This window comes from Notothenia rossii (assembly GCF_949606895.1).
Source record: "Notothenia rossii genome assembly, chromosome: 1".
Classification (NCBI taxonomy): Eukaryota; Metazoa; Chordata; class Actinopteri; order Perciformes; family Nototheniidae; genus Notothenia; species Notothenia rossii.
The window spans coordinates 45,641,242-45,659,959 of record NC_136912.1 but is presented as its reverse complement, the minus strand read 5'-3'; the positions used below and the strand labels follow the sequence as shown (position 1 = coordinate 45,659,959).

Below are 18,718 nucleotides of genomic sequence, written 5' to 3'. Positions count from 1 at the left end.
CATGACAGAACCAGAACACATTAACCAATATGAAAGAATGAACGTCACAATAAACCAGGAAGAAAAAATGGCACACTGCAGAATGAAAATACAGCACAGGCTGAACCCTTCTACAGAGAACCAGACAGACATAAATGCTTAAAGATACTTACAGTCAGCCAAGTTGTAAATTAAACAGTTTAGAACAACTTCTATTACCTGCTAAGTGTTGAAACCTTTCAGCCATTTGCAGCTGCTCGAGGCATTGCCAAAGCAAATCTGCAAAATGAAACCTCAGGATGACGAAACCAACCACAGAACGCTCTTTAGAGAAACACTTTGACCCTCACCTTTCCAAATATCAATTTTCAAACAAATTATTTACAATGACATTGAGAAAATAATTAAAATTCTGTTGAATAGTAAATTGTCTATATAGTCTGCCATCATTGGAATGATGTACTGAGTAGCATATGTTGGTCGTCTAACTCTGGCCAGTAGTCTGATGTTGCAGCCAAAAGCAGCAGTTAGTGAAAGCCAGTGGAGTGAAGGAATGTGTTGTGAAACCTCACAAAGACTGAGGCTCAGCACCCACAGCCTTGTTACCGCTGCCAGGCAAAAGCCTCTTAGCCTTCACCTTGGCCTGCTTCTTTCTTGACTCAACTTAAGGATAGCATGTTTCATTCTACGTTCCAATAACCTTTCAAACACCTTTAGGCGCGTTCACACCGCAGTACTTTTCCCACTTTAGTTCCGATATAGTTCCGAAATGTTGCGTTCACACCAAAAAGAGTTTAGTTAATGAGAACCTTTTTACCCCCTTTTCCGTCCCTGCTAGAGAGCAGGTACTTTCGTGGGAGAAAAAGGTTCCTATTTCTGACTTGGCATTTTATTATTCTTTCATTAGCATTATTAGCATTAGCATTAGCCCAGCGCATAAACGCAGAGAGACTAACTTATGGCATCACAAAAGTAAACATGGGAGCGGTGGAGATGAGGAGGTTTCAGCGTTTGTGGGATAAGTACTGCGGTGTGAAAGCGCCTTTTGTCGAGTTTGGGACATAATTATGAATCAAGGCTGACTTTAAGTGTGTTTACTTTTAAAAGTTAGTTAATTGTAGGCTCTTTCTGTAAAGGACAAAACAGCAATACAAAAGTGTTATCAGACACTAATGAACCAATCAACACCATCTGAATCTGATCGAATGTACTAACTAGGTTTTGGCTCATCAATGCTGACACGACCAACCACAGTTGTTTTTCTTTAACTGGCAGCTGAGTATGTAAGCAGTTGTCCAAGTCTCACCACAAATAATCAAAACACAGTCAAGGCGGTGCAAAATGAATGCAACACAACAGAAATGTTGGACACTGCCATAGGCGAATATCAATTCATTTGGCCATAGACCAATGGCAGTCAACAAGCACATTTCTTGATCGGTTTTGGTATCGGTCAATAAACCGTTGAATCCCTAGCCCATCGTGCCATCACTCAGTTCAGTGCATATCAAAACTTCCTCTTTTCTCTTTAACTCCCTCCATTCTGATGCTTACAAGGTTCACACGTGTACAGTCTTATACAGACACTCATTCTAACACATGAGTATGAAAACAATAATTGTTTTTTCACATAGGTCTACAAACACAAATACGCAGTCATGCATTTGTGGCTACAGTACCCTTCCTGCTCTGATTGAAATCATCAGCCAAGACTGCCAGTGGTAGCTCATAAAGTTAACACATGGGAAATGAATATAGCAGCTGGGCTTGAAAACAGTAAAACAACTAATCCTTTGTTTAACGAGGCGATTGAGGTGTATGGAATGCACAACTCAATCAGTTAAAATGCTCCGCTGATCGCCTTGTTCACAGCTAGACTCAGACCAAAAAGGTTCTGATTCTAGCTGAAAAGGAGGGGCTGGAAAGTAGGAGGCGTTTAGGAGTGTGGACAAGGCCAGATTTAAAGAGGATAAGTACATGTTAAGCAAGGGAATGAGATACAACAACTATTCTTTGCTATTGTATCTTCCAGTGGCGAGCCGTCAGGGCCCTCTAGGCCCTCTGTGAGGGCCTAAGATATTCTACAAAATAATATTTAAAACATTAAAGAATATATATATATATATATATATATATATTTTTTTTTTTAATTTTTTTTTTTTTTTTATATTTTTCATTAGTTTTACAAAAAATAACTTGATTTAATTGTATTTAAAATAACATTTCCAAAGAAATAAATCCTTCGAATCTGCCAATTCAGTTTCTGTTGGAATGTGAAGGGTTAAATGAAAAGAAGCTCGTCTCTGCGAGTTACTGTGAAGAGAGGAGCTGTTGGACGTCCAGGCGGTCCAGCTATGAATTCACAGAGGGCCCAGCTATAGTAACTGAACGAAAGAGTAATGTCAAATGACAGTACAATTGACCAATCATATCTTCCCTCTAAATGGGAGGGTGTTATAGAGAACCGCAGTGACGCGTCGTAAAACTCGGAAGTAAGTTAGCATTTTTAGCACTTCCGGTTCCTTCCTCAAAAAGCAATGCATTTTTTCCATAGGGTTTTGGAAAATAGCTCGAAATAAGGTCTGTGGTTGACACAAATTTAAGAGGTAATTGACGTTTTGTTCTACGACATTAAATACATCAGCAGTGACCCCACTGGGGATTTTTGAAGAGTTTACGTGTCTGAAAAACGATGGTTGTTACCGAATGGCTGAATAGGACTACAGAAATTGTCGAGGCCGTTGTACGTCATTACGCCGAACACGTAAACACTCCCGCTAAGTTTGTTTTCCCCTGTGTTCTGCTTGAAAGCAAGTACCTGCCTATCTTTAGTATCTGTATATCTATATCTGACCATTAGAATCTGTATTTTTGAAATTGTCGTTTTTAACACCGTAGTTTTACAAATTATAGTATAATTAATTACCAGTGTTTTCCAATTTTACTCGGCAGTTCGTTTCATTGGCTAACATTAGCTAAAGCTAGCGCTACTAGTTAGCTACGCAATGGTTTGTTGCTTTGCTCCGGGTTGCAGCCACAGGTCTTCGCATGAAACGTGCTTGTTCTATCGTTTCCCGGCCAATGTTTTCCAAAGGAGAGTCTGGATTCGTGCCATGAGGTAAGCTGACGTTACATTTTTTGTCCATGTCACGGTGAAATGTAAATAATGGGTAGTGACTGTATCGCCGTTATAGAGATGGCGCTGCTGAAAAGACCGCAACATAAGTAAAGATAATGAATACATCCTGTTAAAACCTGTGTGGCTTATATGATAAGTCTTATTAGTACAAGCAGCATAACGTTTCACCATGTAACTAAAGATTGTAGTCAGGGAAATCAGTTTGACATATTGAACTAATAACAAATCACCTCAGGCTGGCAGAGAACTCTCTGCTCCATAGCTTCTCTTGGACGTAAAATCACATGTACATTTTACATTTATATTCAATTTAATATTCCATCCCTCACATACTTTTGTCTATATAATAACGTATATTTGGTTTTTCTTGTTATGCTGCTGCAACACAAACATTTCCCAAATTGGGATCAATACAGTAATATCTTATCTTAATTCATTAAGAAATATAACTATTATAATTAGTGTAGCAGCTGACACCTATTTTCAATATGGATTAATCTACCATTTATTTCTTTAGTTCAATTTTCATCTATAAAAATGTCAAAATAGTGAAAATGTTCACGAGACTTATCAAAGTGCAAGGTTATATCTTTAGATGTTTTGTTTTAGCCTATGTACTGTATTTCTTAATGCTCTTACAGTATATGTGACGGTGTGACTTCCATGAAACTAATATTTTATATCTTCCCAACAGACGAGCTGACAGGAAACCTAACACTCTAACAACCACAACATTGCAAAGGCGAGTAAATGTAAATTAAAAACAATTCACAATTTTTTTATTTCTTCTTCCTTGCAGTTAGGTGAAGCTGACCTTGCACTTGGTGCCAGTAAGGATGTTCCTCACGCAGGCTGAATGTTTCTCCTTCCTTACTGACAAAGAAGCCCTTGATTTGCAATGCTTCACTAATTGTTATTTCCCTGGCTCCGTAGGGACACTTTACCTCCAGCACAGCGGAAGACCCTACCAGACCATCCGGAGATGCCCCCAACAATCCTGATAGGGAGAGCCACAAATCTGACTCATGGACCTGTATCTGAGTTGCAGTGGTGAATGCCCTGACGCCCTCATATTCATTCATAGTCCCCCACTGTACAGACAAAACACCATCAAGGGCCTGTTGTTGCCCTAGCACCCTGGCAATAAAGGAAGCAGTCACACGCTTTGACCTCAGGACAGCTCCAAAGTTGCTGGCAGTCAACCTTCCTTTCCTGAACAAATGCCAGTTTGGGTTGGTTCGCTGACCAGTGGTAGCCACCTGAATTGCCCTCTGTTGCTCTTCAGATAATGCCATGCTTGTCACAATTGCCTCAGGTCCCTGATGCCCAACAGATTTGATAATTTCAGGAACAGTAAGTGTTTCCAAGCTGTAGTGTTCCTCTTCTGGCTCGGGGGAGAGAAGCCAAGAAATTCCTGAGAACCTGCCCCCAAGTCTGTCCCTCAGCCAGTCACGATCTTCGGAGGTGGGCTCTCTTGTCAGCGGGTTAAATTAGTTATTGGTTTCAACAGTCACATTAAAACAGTTACTAAATCAGCTTACTATCACCTAAAGAACATATCTAGGATTAAAAGACTAATGTCACAGCAGGATTTGGAAAAACGTGTCCATGCTTTTATCTTCAGTAGACTGGACTACTGCAATGGTGTCTTCACAGGTCTCACTAAAAAATCTATTAGAAAGCTGCAGCTGATTCAGAACACCGCTGCTGGAGTCCTCACTAACACTAAGAAAGTGGATCACATTACTCCTGTTCTGAAGTCTTTACACTGGCTTCCTGTGTGTCAAAGAATAGATTTCAAAATAATGCTGCTGTTTATAAAGCACTGAATGGTTTAGGACCAAAATGCATTTCTGACCTCCTGCTAAATGATGAACCATCCAGATCTCTCAGGTCTTCAGGGACTGGTCAGCTTTCTGTCCCCAGAGTCAGAACTAAACATGGTAAAGCAGCGTACAGTTATTATGCTCCAAATATCTGGAACAAACTCCCAGAAACCTGCAGGTCCACTGCAACTCTTACTACTTTTAAATCCAGGCTGAAGACTTTTCTTTTTGTCGCTGCTCTTAATTGAACTATTCATATCTTAGACTGCACTGTAACTTTTATCCATGTATTTTTTCTTTTAATGTTTATTTTATTAGCTTTTCTTTTTAATGACTGATTTTAAATGCCATTTTCTCAATGTCTTTCATTTTTTGTAAAGCACTTTGAATTGCCTTGTGTTGAAAAGTGCTATATAAATAAACTTGCCTTGCCTTGCCTAATAAAGATTTCATGTGACACATACAATTGATTTGTTGATGGGAATTAATGTGAATAAATTAACTCGGTCTTAAAAGGTTAACGGTACTCTTGCAATCACTACTCACCGACACTATAAACCTTGTCCCTCATGGTAGCCCTGACAACACCGGTAAGCACACCTTCATCTAGGCTGCACTGTAACGTGTCCTGACTTGTAGTGGTTCTCTCCTCTATCTACACTCTTCTTGTCATCTTTGTAAAACGATATCAGACTGGTAATTGACACAGCCATGACTTATAGTTAAATTCAGTGTGGCTAAAATGAAAAGCTTTGTTAAAATATGCAAGCACGCGAAAGTCAAATTCAGCTTTATTGTCAAAAATTCTACATGTGTTATACATCCAGAAATATCGAAATATCGTTTCCCACAGTGTGACATGTATACATAAAACAAAAAGGGCCTAGATAAACGTGGTATACATTAAACAAAACGGGCCTAGATAACCGGGGTGTACAGTTTAAAATGTTAATATATTGAAAGTGTTCAAAGTGCAGTTTCAGTGCAAGTCAGTTGAAACGATCTTAAGTTGGCGTGACGTTGAAGTCGTGCGACCCTGCTGCTGTACTGGCTCGTAGTTCGTTTATAGCATAACGTTAGCATTTCGCTTTTGGCGACTTGATTTATGATTCAAAAATCATAAAAGTAGGGTTGACATGTGGAGATTATCCGGCTGAACAAAACGTGATCCCTCTCTTAAATGTGTGTCAACCACAGACCTTATTTCGAGCTATTTTCCAAAATCCTATGGAGAATTTGCATTGGTTTTTCGCGAAGGAACCGGAAGAAGTTTACTTCCGGGTTTTACGACGCGTCACTGCGGTTCTCTATTATCGCTGACTTTATGACAAGTTCCACCCGGGTTATGGCTAGAAAGGATCCGTCTTGTGTAATTATGACGTCACGTTCTCTGTGAAACTTTTCTTGTTTCCATAGCAACAACAACTTCCTGTCAACAGCGTTAACTCGCCTTCAAAATAAAAGCATGCCAAATTACACTTAAGACATACAACTGCAACGAAAGTAACAAACACAATGCAATATCCTTTTCAATTTCAAAGGACACAAATAGGGTTATTTACAGGTGTTGTTTTGTGTGGTAGAGGGACGCTTTCATTGATGCGTTTTGCACCCCGGGCCGTTGTTTTGATATTCCGCTGAAGTATAGACAAGTTTACGCGCCAAAACACGGGTAGCGCCATAACCCTACACAAATGCACTTCATTTCCGCCGGAAGTCTTTTGCACAGCGTCTGTCGGTGTAAACCGGTGTAAACAGTCAGACGGGCACTGGTGTAAACACAGCGATTTCGATGCTAACAGTGATGCTAGCTCGGGAACACGATTCTACTTCTTTGACTGGAGATGGCGTTACTCTCCCCCACCCGAATTTAGTGCAAAACTGGGAGGATAACATGACGACGTGGCCCAGCATAACGTACAGCAAAATTTGCTTCTACTTCGTTCAATCCATGGCAATAGATGGAAAAGCAATGGACAGTCTGAAGGCATATCATAAGGCTGCGCACATTCTACTTTGCCCACATGCTCCCGAAGATTGTTGACGATTTTGTTGAGGGAAGGTTACAGTTCTGCAGTAAATATCTCAGCATTTTAAAACCAAAATAAACTGCCTTATTTAGGTCATGCCCACAGGAGCCAACAGTTGTCTGTTGTTTACATAATGCACAATTTACATGATCTCTTTATGCTGTGCAATATATCATATGTGCCTGTACTGTTTGAGTGAAAATAAAGTTTGATGTAATTTCATTTCATTATTGCACTGTTATTGCATTATTGCATTTCATATGTTCCTTAGAGTGCTACAATTTCTTTTAACACAGTTCATCATTCATATTAAGCTCATACTGTACATAAATAACACTGAATGAATTAATTGTTGAGAGGAAACTAAAGAAATGGCTTCAACAAGAAAGATCACATGTTTAATCCTAACAGGTATTACAAATTAAAATATAAAAGCAGCCCACACAATTACATCACTATGAAAATATTCATATATAATATTAAAAAATACAATGCATGCAGTATTTGTTGTGTTTATTTGTATTTAATGAACAACATGGCTGGGTGCTGGGTGCTGGTTTGTGGTCGTAGCACTCTCTATCTAACCACTCGTTCAGGTGCTTTCTCGAGTGATTGCAACCAACTACCGCACACGTAGTTCCCGAACCACTTTTCTTCATGTTGTAATTGTTATATCCTCTTTGTCTCTGCGATATCAGTGCTTTGTCGGCACAACGGAGCTAGCTAGCAAAACAAACCCAGTCCGCCAAAACGGAAGTGCATTGCATCGAAGGGAGGAGTTCAGGATGTAGAGCGGAAACGGCTCAATAACTTGTGTATACGCTGTGGCGTAATAACTCGAGGGAAGGGGTGGGGGTCAGAGGTCCTAGGTATAAAAGTCACGGCTCGCCACTGGTATCTTCTTGTTTCTGGAGGTGCCTCAGACATATTTCCGCCTACAAGCCTAAAAATGAAAGTGGCCTTAATGTAAACCATAAAGAAAACTCATTCAGTATGTCTAACTATACACTTACATTTTAAATATAACAGTTATCTGATTACTTTTTTATTTTTATGTAATTGTAATCAAATAAAGTTATCTTTTTTTGGTATCCTGATTGCGTTATCTCGTTACATGTAATCCGTTACTCCCCAAGCCTGACTTTGTGTCGTCAATACTAGGCAGCCAGTAGCTTTTCTGAATGCCACACGTATAGGACTGTAAGCTAACCTTCAACTAACGGCTACACATATACGTCTGCACAGTGGACAACTTCGGGACAGAATGCCATGACTCAGAGAAGGCAAATAGAGACTTCAAAGCTTGTCTGATGCCCCAGGTCTGGCTGATGTTGGTAAGTTGTCATTATTAAGGGGAAGGTTTCAATGCTACAAGGAGGGAGGTGCTAGCTAGGTAGCTTCCTTACTATTCCACTGACAGGATTTAATGAGGGGTTCACAGTCCCAAAAAAAAAGTGATTTATAAGAACACAATGAATCAGTGATTGTGATAGCATCAGGAAGAGCCCCGTACTGAGAGAAAAAACATGCTATTTACTCAACAAGGGGATGAGTGTAAACCTAAAACAAGAGTCTCCAGGTGTGAACCTGGTGACATCATCTATGAGCCATGCATTAGTCTTTTTCTTGTGAAATTCTGGGTGTTCCAATCTTCAACCATTAAGGATCCCATATACACAGAGCACATTGTAAAAGTGTAAAGGCATAAGAGTGGACTTACAGTTTTGCTGAGGTACCCAGTGGAGATGTTTCTGCACTGTTTGTCTTCAGAGTGACAGCACCCTCCACATCTGTAGACGGACACACAGGGTGGTTTATAGAAGATGTTGGTGGGAGCCCCGAACTCCCTGCCCACGTCGACACACACTTCCCTGGGCATGCACTGAGTCTTCCTCCACTCCGACTCTATACCTGCACACACACACACACACACACACACACACACACACACACACACACACACACACACACACACACACACACACACACACACACACACACACACACACACACACACACACACACACACACACACACACACACACACACACACACACACACACACACACACACACACACACACACACACACACACACACAGTCAACACCACCACCGCCTGCAACAGATCTATTCTCAGCTGCTGTTCATGGATGAGAAGGAAAAAGCCCTTGTTTAAATGTGTTTTATTATCTGACCAGATTTATAAGTATGTAATTACTTCTTGACTGATAGACCTGCAAAAGTAAGCAGTTGAATTTCAGTCCCCGTAAGCCCCTGCTGGAGCCAATATGATCCGTTAAAACCGACAGCAGTATGATAAATGGATTCTTCCAAATAAAAAAGTGATCAAAACACCCTGCAGATTATGACAGAAAAATACAGAATGTTTACTATCCCAGCAAACTCTGTACAGAATATATGATTAATGCCTGCGTGTGTTAAATGTAGTACAGTTGTTAGGTTGGAGGCGGAAATCATAGCCATAGAAGCCCGGCTCCGCATTTTCGAAAGTAACTCAGCTACATTAAAAACCCATGTTAGCCGGTATAGACCGGCAAGAGGTAGCTCGTACTAGCCGTCCCCCGGCAACTCCCGAGCAGCCAGGAGACTGGGTGACTGTTCAGAAGGGGCATAAAGCGAGACCCTCAGGTCCCCACCAACCCATTCACTTATCTAACAGATTTTCTCAACTGAGCGAGACACCCGCTGAGAAGCCAACTCTGGTTATTGGTAGCTCTATTATGAGACACGTGAACTTAGCCTCCACAGTCACATGCATTCCGGGGGCCAGAGCGGGCGACGTTGAGGCGCATCTTAAACTGCTGGCTAAGAATAAACGTAAATACAGTAAGATTGTTATTCACGTCGGTGGTAATGATGTTCGTTTACGCCAATCAGAATGCACCAAAGTTAATGTGGCTTAGGTGTGTAGTTATGCTAAAACAATGTCGGACACCGTAATTTTCTCTGGCCCCCTCCCCAATCTGATCAATGATGACATGTATAGCCGCATGTCATCATTTCAGCGCTGGTTGTCTTGGTGGTGCCCAGCAAATAATGTGGGCTTCGTAAATAATTGGGGAGCCTTCTGGGGAAAACTTGATCTGATTAAGAGAGACGGCATTCATCCTACCTTGGAAGGTGCACATCTTATTTCAGCAAACATTTCAGAGCTTTGTGGACTTAATCCATGACAAACTGGAGTTGAGACCAGGAGGAGGAGTCGCAGTTTTACACGTTTCTCTGCGCTCTCTCCAATAAAATACCCAATATTAACGGTGTGTGTGTCTGCCCAAGGACAATTTAAAGTAAAACCTAATAGAGGTGTCACACATAATAACTTAATAAAAATAAAAGTAACAACTACTACAGTGCAACAAAACAGGAAGATTAAATGTGGACTCTTAAACATAAGATCTTTAGCATCTAAAGCAATATTGGTAAATGATTTAAAATCAGATTATAATATTGATATATGCTGTCTCACTGAAACTTGGTTGAGACATGAAGAATATGTCAGCATAAATGAAGCCACTCCACCCAGCCATATCAATACTCATATTTCCTGAGGCACAGGCCGAGGAGGTGGAGTTGCAGCAATCTTTGACTCAAGTTTACTTATCAATACTAAAATTAAATTATACCTCCTTTGAAAGCCTTGTTTTTAGTCATACGCATCCGACCTGGAAAACTTTGCATCCAATCTTATTTGTTACAGTGAACCGTGCACCAGGTCCTTATTCAGAATTCTTATCAGAATTCTCTTGAGTTTTTATCAACTTTGGTGCTTGAAACAGATAAAGTAATTATCGTAGGTGACTTTAATATTCATTTTGACGATGATAAAAATAGCCTTACTGTTGCATTTAACTCTGTATTAGATTCGGTTTGTTTCCGTCAGTGTAAATAAACAAACCCACTGCTATAATCACACTCTCGACCTTGTTCTGACTTATGGTATTGAAATTGAGCAACTAGTCGAACCGCATAATCCTGCTTTATCCGACAATTTTTTGGTAACTTTTGAAGTACTGTTACTAGACTACAAAGCATTAATCAAAAGTTCCTGCTGCAGAAACCTATCTGTTAGTGCTATAGCCAAATTTAAGGAAGATATTCCACGAATACTTAACTCAATAGCATGTCTGCATGTAAGGGAGGAAACTTATACAAAATGTGCACCACCCCAAATTGATCATGTTGTTGATAGTGCTACAGATGCGCTGTGAATAAAGTTGGACTCTGTTGCTCCTTTAAAAAGAAGAAAATAAAACAACATAGATTAGCTCCATGGCATAATGCAGAAACCCACAAAATAAAGCAAAAGTCGAGACAACTTGAAAGGATATGGTGTTCCATCCATCCATCCATCTTCTCCCGCTTATCCGTGGTCGGGTCGCAGAGGTAGCAGTTTCAGCAGAGAGCCCCAAACGTTCCTTTCCCTGGCCACATCAACCAGCTCTGACTGGGGGATCCCAAGGCGCTCCCAGGCCAGCGAAGAGATATAATCCCTCCACCTGGTCCTAGGTTAGGTTAGCTCCTTGGTCTCTTCCCAGCTGGACGTGCCTGGAACACCTCCCTAGGGAGGCGCCCAGTTTGCATCCTAACTAGGTGCCCGAACCACCTCAACTGGCTCCTTTCGACGCGAAGGAGGAGCGGTTAAACTCCGAGTCCCTCCCGGATGACTGAACTTCTCACCTTATCCCTAAGGGAGACGCCAGCCACCCTGCGGAGAAAACCCATCTTGGCCGCCTGTATCCGATATGGTGTTCCACTAAACTTAAAGAATCTCGTTTAATTTGGCATATTACTCTCAATGAATATAAGAAAGCACTGCGTAAAGCGAGAGCAGCCTACTACTCTTCTCTTCATTAATAGATGAGAATAAGAATAATGCAAGATTTATTTTCAGCATTGTAGCCAGGCTGACAGAGAGCCACAGCTCGATTGAGCCTTCTATTCCCATAGCACTCAGTAGCAATGATTTTATGTGCTTTTTTAATGATAAGATTGTTACTCTTAGAAACAAAATTAAATACCTCTTGCCTTTGACCAGTATAGTGTTATCAACAGCTCCCGGAAATGTAAGTTCTAATATTACACTAGATAGTAAACTAGAATGCTTTTCAGCCATAAACCTTGAACAGTTAAATTCAATGATTCTTTCTTCTAAACCATCAATGTGTATCTTAGACCCAATTCCAACTAAGCTGTTGAAGGAAGTTGTTCCATTAATTAGCACTTCTTTATTACATATTATGAATATGTCTTTATTATCAGGCTATGTTCCACAATCATTCAAAGTAGCAGTAATAAAACCTCTTCTTAAAAAGCACAACCTCAATCCAGAGGTTTTAGCCAATTATAGACCTATTTCTAATCTCCCGTTCCTCTCAAAAATTCTTGAGAAAGCAGTTGCAAAACAGTTGTGTGATTACTTAAGAAACAATGATTTATTTGAAGATTTTCAGTCTGGCTTTAGAACATATCATAGCACAGAGACAGCTCTGGTTAAAGTCACAAATGACCTTCTAATAGCCTCAGACAAAGGACTTGTCTCTATTCTTATCTTGCTCGATCACAGTGCTGCATTTGATACTATCGACCATGATATCTTATTGCAAAGACTAGAGCACTTAGTTGGCATAAAGGGAACTGCTTTAGGCTGGTTTAGGTCCTATCTATCTGAACGCTCTCAGTTTGTACGTATCAACGATGAATCTTCCATGCAAACCAAAGTTAGCCATGGAGTGCCACAGGGCTCAGTGCTCGGACCTATTTTGTTCACACTATATATATGCTTCTGTTAGGCAATATTATAAGGAATCATTCTGTACATTTCCACTGTTATGCGGATGACACTCAACTATATTAATCGATCAAGCCTGATGAAACCAATTGTTATAGCGGAATGTTTAATTCAGCATATTTCTGATATTTATTAAAGATCACATGGTATTCCATATGATGTGTGTTACTGAGTTGGGTCACACAGAGTTAAAGAGACAATTGTCATTCTGAATCATCAATAGATGTATTCATTTTAAGTGAGCTGACATCGAGGTTGGAGGAAGTTCAGAGAAGGCCTCAGGTTATAAAAACAGTTAACCTTTGTTAGTTGACTACTCCTAAAGGACGTCATGAGATAAGTAAACTTTCCATATCTGGAACATACAAGTATAGCATTCAGAGGCAGAACATGTGATATCGTGTGTTAGCTAATGTAAGGAAATGTGTGTGCGTCCTGTCAGGAGTCCTATATATGTTTCTGTAAAGTTCTACTACTTGGGAGCATTGCTGCAGGACTGCTTGAGAGCAGAGGTAATGTTTTCCTCGTTATTATTGATTGTTGTACAACAAAATAATAATTGATCATCTATACCTATGTTTGTGTTTTATTGATCCCTCTCTGTTTCATTCTTTCCTGTTGTGAGTGCTAAATTGCCACAACACCAATCACCTAAATAAAATGTAAGACTGCCTCAAGGACTTAAAAACGTGGATGACCTTAAACTTTTTGATGTTAAAAACGGTTAAGTTATTGTACTTGGCCCGAAGAATCTACGAAACAAACTATCTAAAGATATATTAACTATGGATGGCGTTAATTTGGCCTGTAAGGAATCTTGGTGTTATATTTTATCAGGATTTATCTTTTAACGCCCACATAAAATCAATCTCAAGGACCGCCTTCTTTCATCCACGCAATATTGCCAAAATTAGGCATATCTTGCCTCAAAACGATGCAAAGAAAATAGTCCATGCATTTGTTACTTCTAGGCTGGATTATTGTAACTCCTTATTATCAGGGTGTACCAAGAAGTCAGTTAAGTCGCTACAGCTGATTCGAAATGCTGCAGCTCGTGTACTAACCAGAGTTAGGAAAAGGGCCCACATTACTCCTGTTCTGGCTGCCTTACACTGGCTCCCTGTAGAACACAGGATAGAATTTAAAATTCTTCTTCTCGCCTACAAAGCACTTAATTGGCAGGCGCCATCTTACCTTAAAGAACTCATTATACCCTACTGTCCTACTAGGGCATTGCGTTCCAAGAATGCAGGGTTGTTGGTTGTTCCTAGAGTCTCTAAAAGTACAATGGGAGCCAGAGCCTTTTCTTATCAAGCTCCACATTTGTGGATTCAGCTTTTAGTTTGTGTTCGGGCGGCAGACACCCTATCCGTTTTTAAGATTGCGCTTAAGACCTTCCTTTTTGATAAAACTTATAGTGATAAAATAAAATAATCTAATAAGAGTGCATTGACGTAGATAAGCTGGGCCTCTTCACCTATACATTTTAGTTACTCTTTCACTTAAATCCTAAAAACTTAGATCTTATATTTAAAACTTTATCCAAAACCTTTCCCCTCTCTGACCTCTCGAGGTTTTATTAGAGGGTAACAGGTTGCAGAGAGGTCTATCCTGGCCGGGGAGTGTGGAACGTAGTCACAGACCTACTCCTCACCTCTCACCAATTCCAATTAAGGTTCCAGTGGGGACCTTTCTCCTTGCGTGTGCCTCTCCACCTCTGTTTCTTACTTCTTACTTGCTACCTTTATCCCTCAACCTATCCTAAGGGAGTGCATGTATGTAGACACGTTAGTTTAGCTGCTATAGGCTTAGTCTGTCGGTGGGGGGGACCTTACTTCTTCCTTCTGTCTGTCTGTACCTGTGTACTCTCATGTTCCGATTAACCCAGCTTCCCCCAAATCTTTTTTTTGTGTCTATATCTACGCCGGGATCCTGAGTTGAGGCTGATCCTGTTGCTGTGGTCCTGTTTCCTGGATCCTGAATCATGTGTCCTGGATCCTGCATCCTGAGTTCTGGATTGAGTCCTGGATTTCGAGTCGTGGCTGAACCTGTCTCTGCGGTCCTGCCTGACTCTCATCATACTACTTCCCTGATGGCTCCCACAAGATTACTGACATCCTCATGGATTCATCTTCTTATTATAGAAACATGCATTTCCAAACATTTGGTCTACCTTTGTTGTAAATGTATTATCTGTTGGATTTACACACGGCATCTATTGCACGTCTGTCCGTCCTGGGAGAGGGATCTCCACTCTGTTGCTCTCCCTGAGGTTTCTCCCATGTTCCCCTTTAAACTGTGGGTTTTCTCTGGAAGTGTTTCCTTGTACGAGGTGAGGGTCTAACGACAGAGGGTGTCATATTGTCATACTGATATTCTGTACAAACTGTGAAGTCCACTGAGACAAATGTAACATTTGTGATATCGGGCTGTATAAATAAACATTGATTGACATTGATTGATTGATTTCATGTTGTACCAGAAACTAGAAACTACAAAATATTAAATGTATTTGATCAATCATTATATTACGGCACCCTCAAATGCAAAAAAACAAACATAGAATTCAAAGTCGCCAAGTTCCTGTTGGGTTCACGGTATACTGTCCATGTGTTACATATACGAACAAGATTTCCTACATGTAGGACAATCACACATACGGGGGTAGCGTTGTAGGTGGTGCTGTGGAGCCGGTTTGACACAGCGTCAGCTACTGGCAACTGGAGGTTACACGTTTGTTACTTTAACATCCTAACAAGAACTGCGTCAAGAGACAACTTTTGCAACTTGAAATCAGTGTTGTCAGACGTCCATCCGTCTCAATATCACCTCTTTACTCATCTCAATTCTGACATTTAGTCAGCAGTTTCTTTATCAAGGCAATAGTTGTTTTTTAGGTAAGTGAAATTATTTACTTAATTGGTGTCACAAACTTTTGTTGCCAATCTGGGACCTGTTAATAAATGCAGCTGGAGAACAACGTTAACCAGATTTTACCGTGAAATAAGCCATGTAAAACTGATCTGTAACACCACAGGTTTACCTGAATCACAAATATACCTTTTGAACCTCCCTGAATGTGCAACTAGAAAACTGCAAATATCTCCAAAGTATTTTAGGTATTTAACTGATAATAATTTAGCCAGGGTTATAGTTTGTAACTAAAGTATAATCTTCATTTGTTCTTAAGGTCACTTTAAGTCATGGCCTCAGACTACATGAGGTGAAAAACAGTGTAGTTTCCATCAAATAAATACTACTAAGCTAGATGATAAAAATGATGCCCAATGGGAAATAAATACAGGTTTTTCTTATGTTTAAATGTGGTGTTTCTTTGGAGAGTTTGGCAGTGTTTCATATAATTTATAAACGTAATTGTGGTGTTAACTCAGTTAAAGACATGACGTAAAAAACAATTTCATTACAGCCTGCCTAATATCGCAAACTAATGAAAAACAAACATTTGGTGACATTATTTCAAACTTGAATCTCTCCAAGGCCACTCTTCATTGGATGATTTAATGAAGGGCCCTCTAAAGGAGGTTTTCTTTGAGGTGAACATTTAGAGTGCTGCTGTGATTCCCCAATTATTATCATTTTCAAATCAGAAAGAAATAGTGTTAAATAAAGTTAAAACATACTTTTCAGGACATCCAGGTTGAGGTAGGCAGCAGCGAAGGTTGGCTCCTCAGCCGGGGGCCTCAGTGGGCTCTGAGCCCGGGGGGAGACCCTGGAGGCCGCAGAGAGTTTGGATCTGCACTTCAGAGCGGTCCAGTACGAAGGATAGATGAGACTCATCAGCTCGTCCACGCTGGAGGCTGAGCGCAGCTGCTGCTCCATGTCTGGCTTCAAGGACGAGTCCTGGAAGAGACAACACACACTGAGACACTGTGGTGCTGTTACACAGCTTCAATACTCAACCAATGACTGAGAAACACTCTGTTGTTCCTGAACACATCGCTCAAACTACAGCTACTGCCAGACTTATTATGGTCATTAGTGTGAGTCAGCAGCAGCAATGGAGTGAATTCACTAAAACACATTTTAGAGGCCTTTTTTTCTATATATTTCAGCTATATACTGTATATTATACTCTCCATGAGACTTCTGAAAAATGTCAACCAATTGTAATGGTTGGATTGTTGGAAGTGCATGATGATCATCATCAATGATATGATATCATAATACATTGTTGTTAGTTCAAGTCTGGAGGGTTTCTTTCATCACAGCAGCACCACTTACTGTACAACATCTACATCAAATATTTAAGACAAGAAACAAGGACACAGACATACAACATAACATTCAATCATTATGTTCAAGACACCTTTTGTACTGTTGATTTAGAATTTAAAATATTTAATTGTAACAATACATGGTGGACCACCGCATTGCCAAATGTCATGGTAACAATTCATATTGTTAGGACATGGACATGGTTGGGGTCAGAGACAATCTTAATATGCTATTATGGTTGTTTTTCTTGTTAGAGTCTCTGACAGGATTGACCTACAATTTTTGAGCAGAGGTAATTTGGTTTAGCACTGGTGCGGTGGAGAGGTGACACAAGCCTCAAAAGTCAGGTAAAGAGTGAGTGAGCGTTGAGAGGTTAAGAGAGAAATCATCGTTGCATTGATTTTATAGGTTTCAACATTTTGCCCTTATGGGTATCAAACCAACCCAGCGTTAGTAATATGAATATGTTCATTAAATCACTTTCCTTTCCAATTAGCCTCAGGTCCGACTAAAAATGCATCTCATCATGTGGGCGCTCTCTAGCTTCAGTCAAAAACCATACAGGCAAAACTAAGCAAAACTATGTATATATATATATATATATATATAATACATCAACACAGGCAGAAGCAAGAGAAGCCTCAGTCTCCAGAACATAGTCTGTTACACACAGTAGTGGAAAGCAACTCAGTACATTTACTCAAGTATAGTACTTCAGTTTGACATATATGTACTTTACTTGATAGTTTCCATTTTTTGCTACGTATATAAATTACTTCTACTGCACTTATTCAGAGGCAAGTATTGGACTTTGCACTCAGCTCCATTACAAGTAACACTTATAGTTACTTAATTTGTACATATTAAAACACATAATATGTTCATTTGGTGTAATGCAGTACTGCACTGCTGATCTACACAGTATTGTTATTGTTATTTAAAGTATTTAAATGTTGTCCACATTGACACAAAACTATGCTCCAACTTGTGTAAAAAAAACACATTGAAAAGATCAATAGTGCATAATGAGTACTTTTACTTTTTATATTTTAAGTACATTTAGCTGTAGTTATTGGACTACAAGATAAATGCAACAAGCCTGTACAGGTAGAGTTATTTAAAGCATAAATGAGTCGGTTGGGTTCTGGAGGTGTGGTTACAGCATTGTGCTTGGTTTGCGTGGCCTGGGCCTGGTGGTGGGGCCCAATGTGATATCTTTTCATGGGGCCCAAAGATCCTGGCGGCGCCCCTGATTATGCATAAAGTAAAACATGCATTAATATGCTGTATTTTAGGCCATGGTATTTATACATTTATTCAATGATTTGAGTACTTCTTCCATAACTGGTTACACATGCCTTCTTTTAAATAATGTCACTCTATTCTGTAAGGCAGGCATCCAACTGAATCAAATTCTGGAGGCCATAAAAGTGTATGTAAATGATACCCTATAATATAAAGTTTAATTAATTGATTTTCCTTAAATTAATAAATAATTATTTGAAACAATGCTTAATAAATTAGATTGTTCACCATTTTGATCCAAGATATCTGTTGTTATGATTGAGATCATTTTTTCCCAAGGAAGAAACATTTCCTTTTCCGCAAATATCAGGCACTACTACAGCGTGTTAGTTTATTTATAATTGTTTATTCTATACATGATGTTCATTTAATTTGTAAAGTGCATTCAGAATT

General features: G+C 39.8%; 1 protein-coding gene across 2 annotated transcripts in view; it reads right to left on the bottom strand.

Moving 5' to 3' along the window:
- Positions 1-18,718, bottom strand: part of vegfc (vascular endothelial growth factor c) — a 184,408-nt gene that overhangs the window by 79,929 nt on the left and 85,761 nt on the right. For both annotated transcript variants that reach the window (XM_079672864.1, XM_079672865.1), the window contains exons 2-3: positions 16,426-16,645; positions 8,695-8,885 (exon numbers count right to left, since the gene is read on the bottom strand). In XM_079672864.1, coding sequence (XP_079528990.1) covers positions 8,695-8,885; positions 16,426-16,645 — 411 coding nt within the window. The remainder of the gene's footprint in view (positions 1-8,694; positions 8,886-16,425; positions 16,646-18,718) is intronic.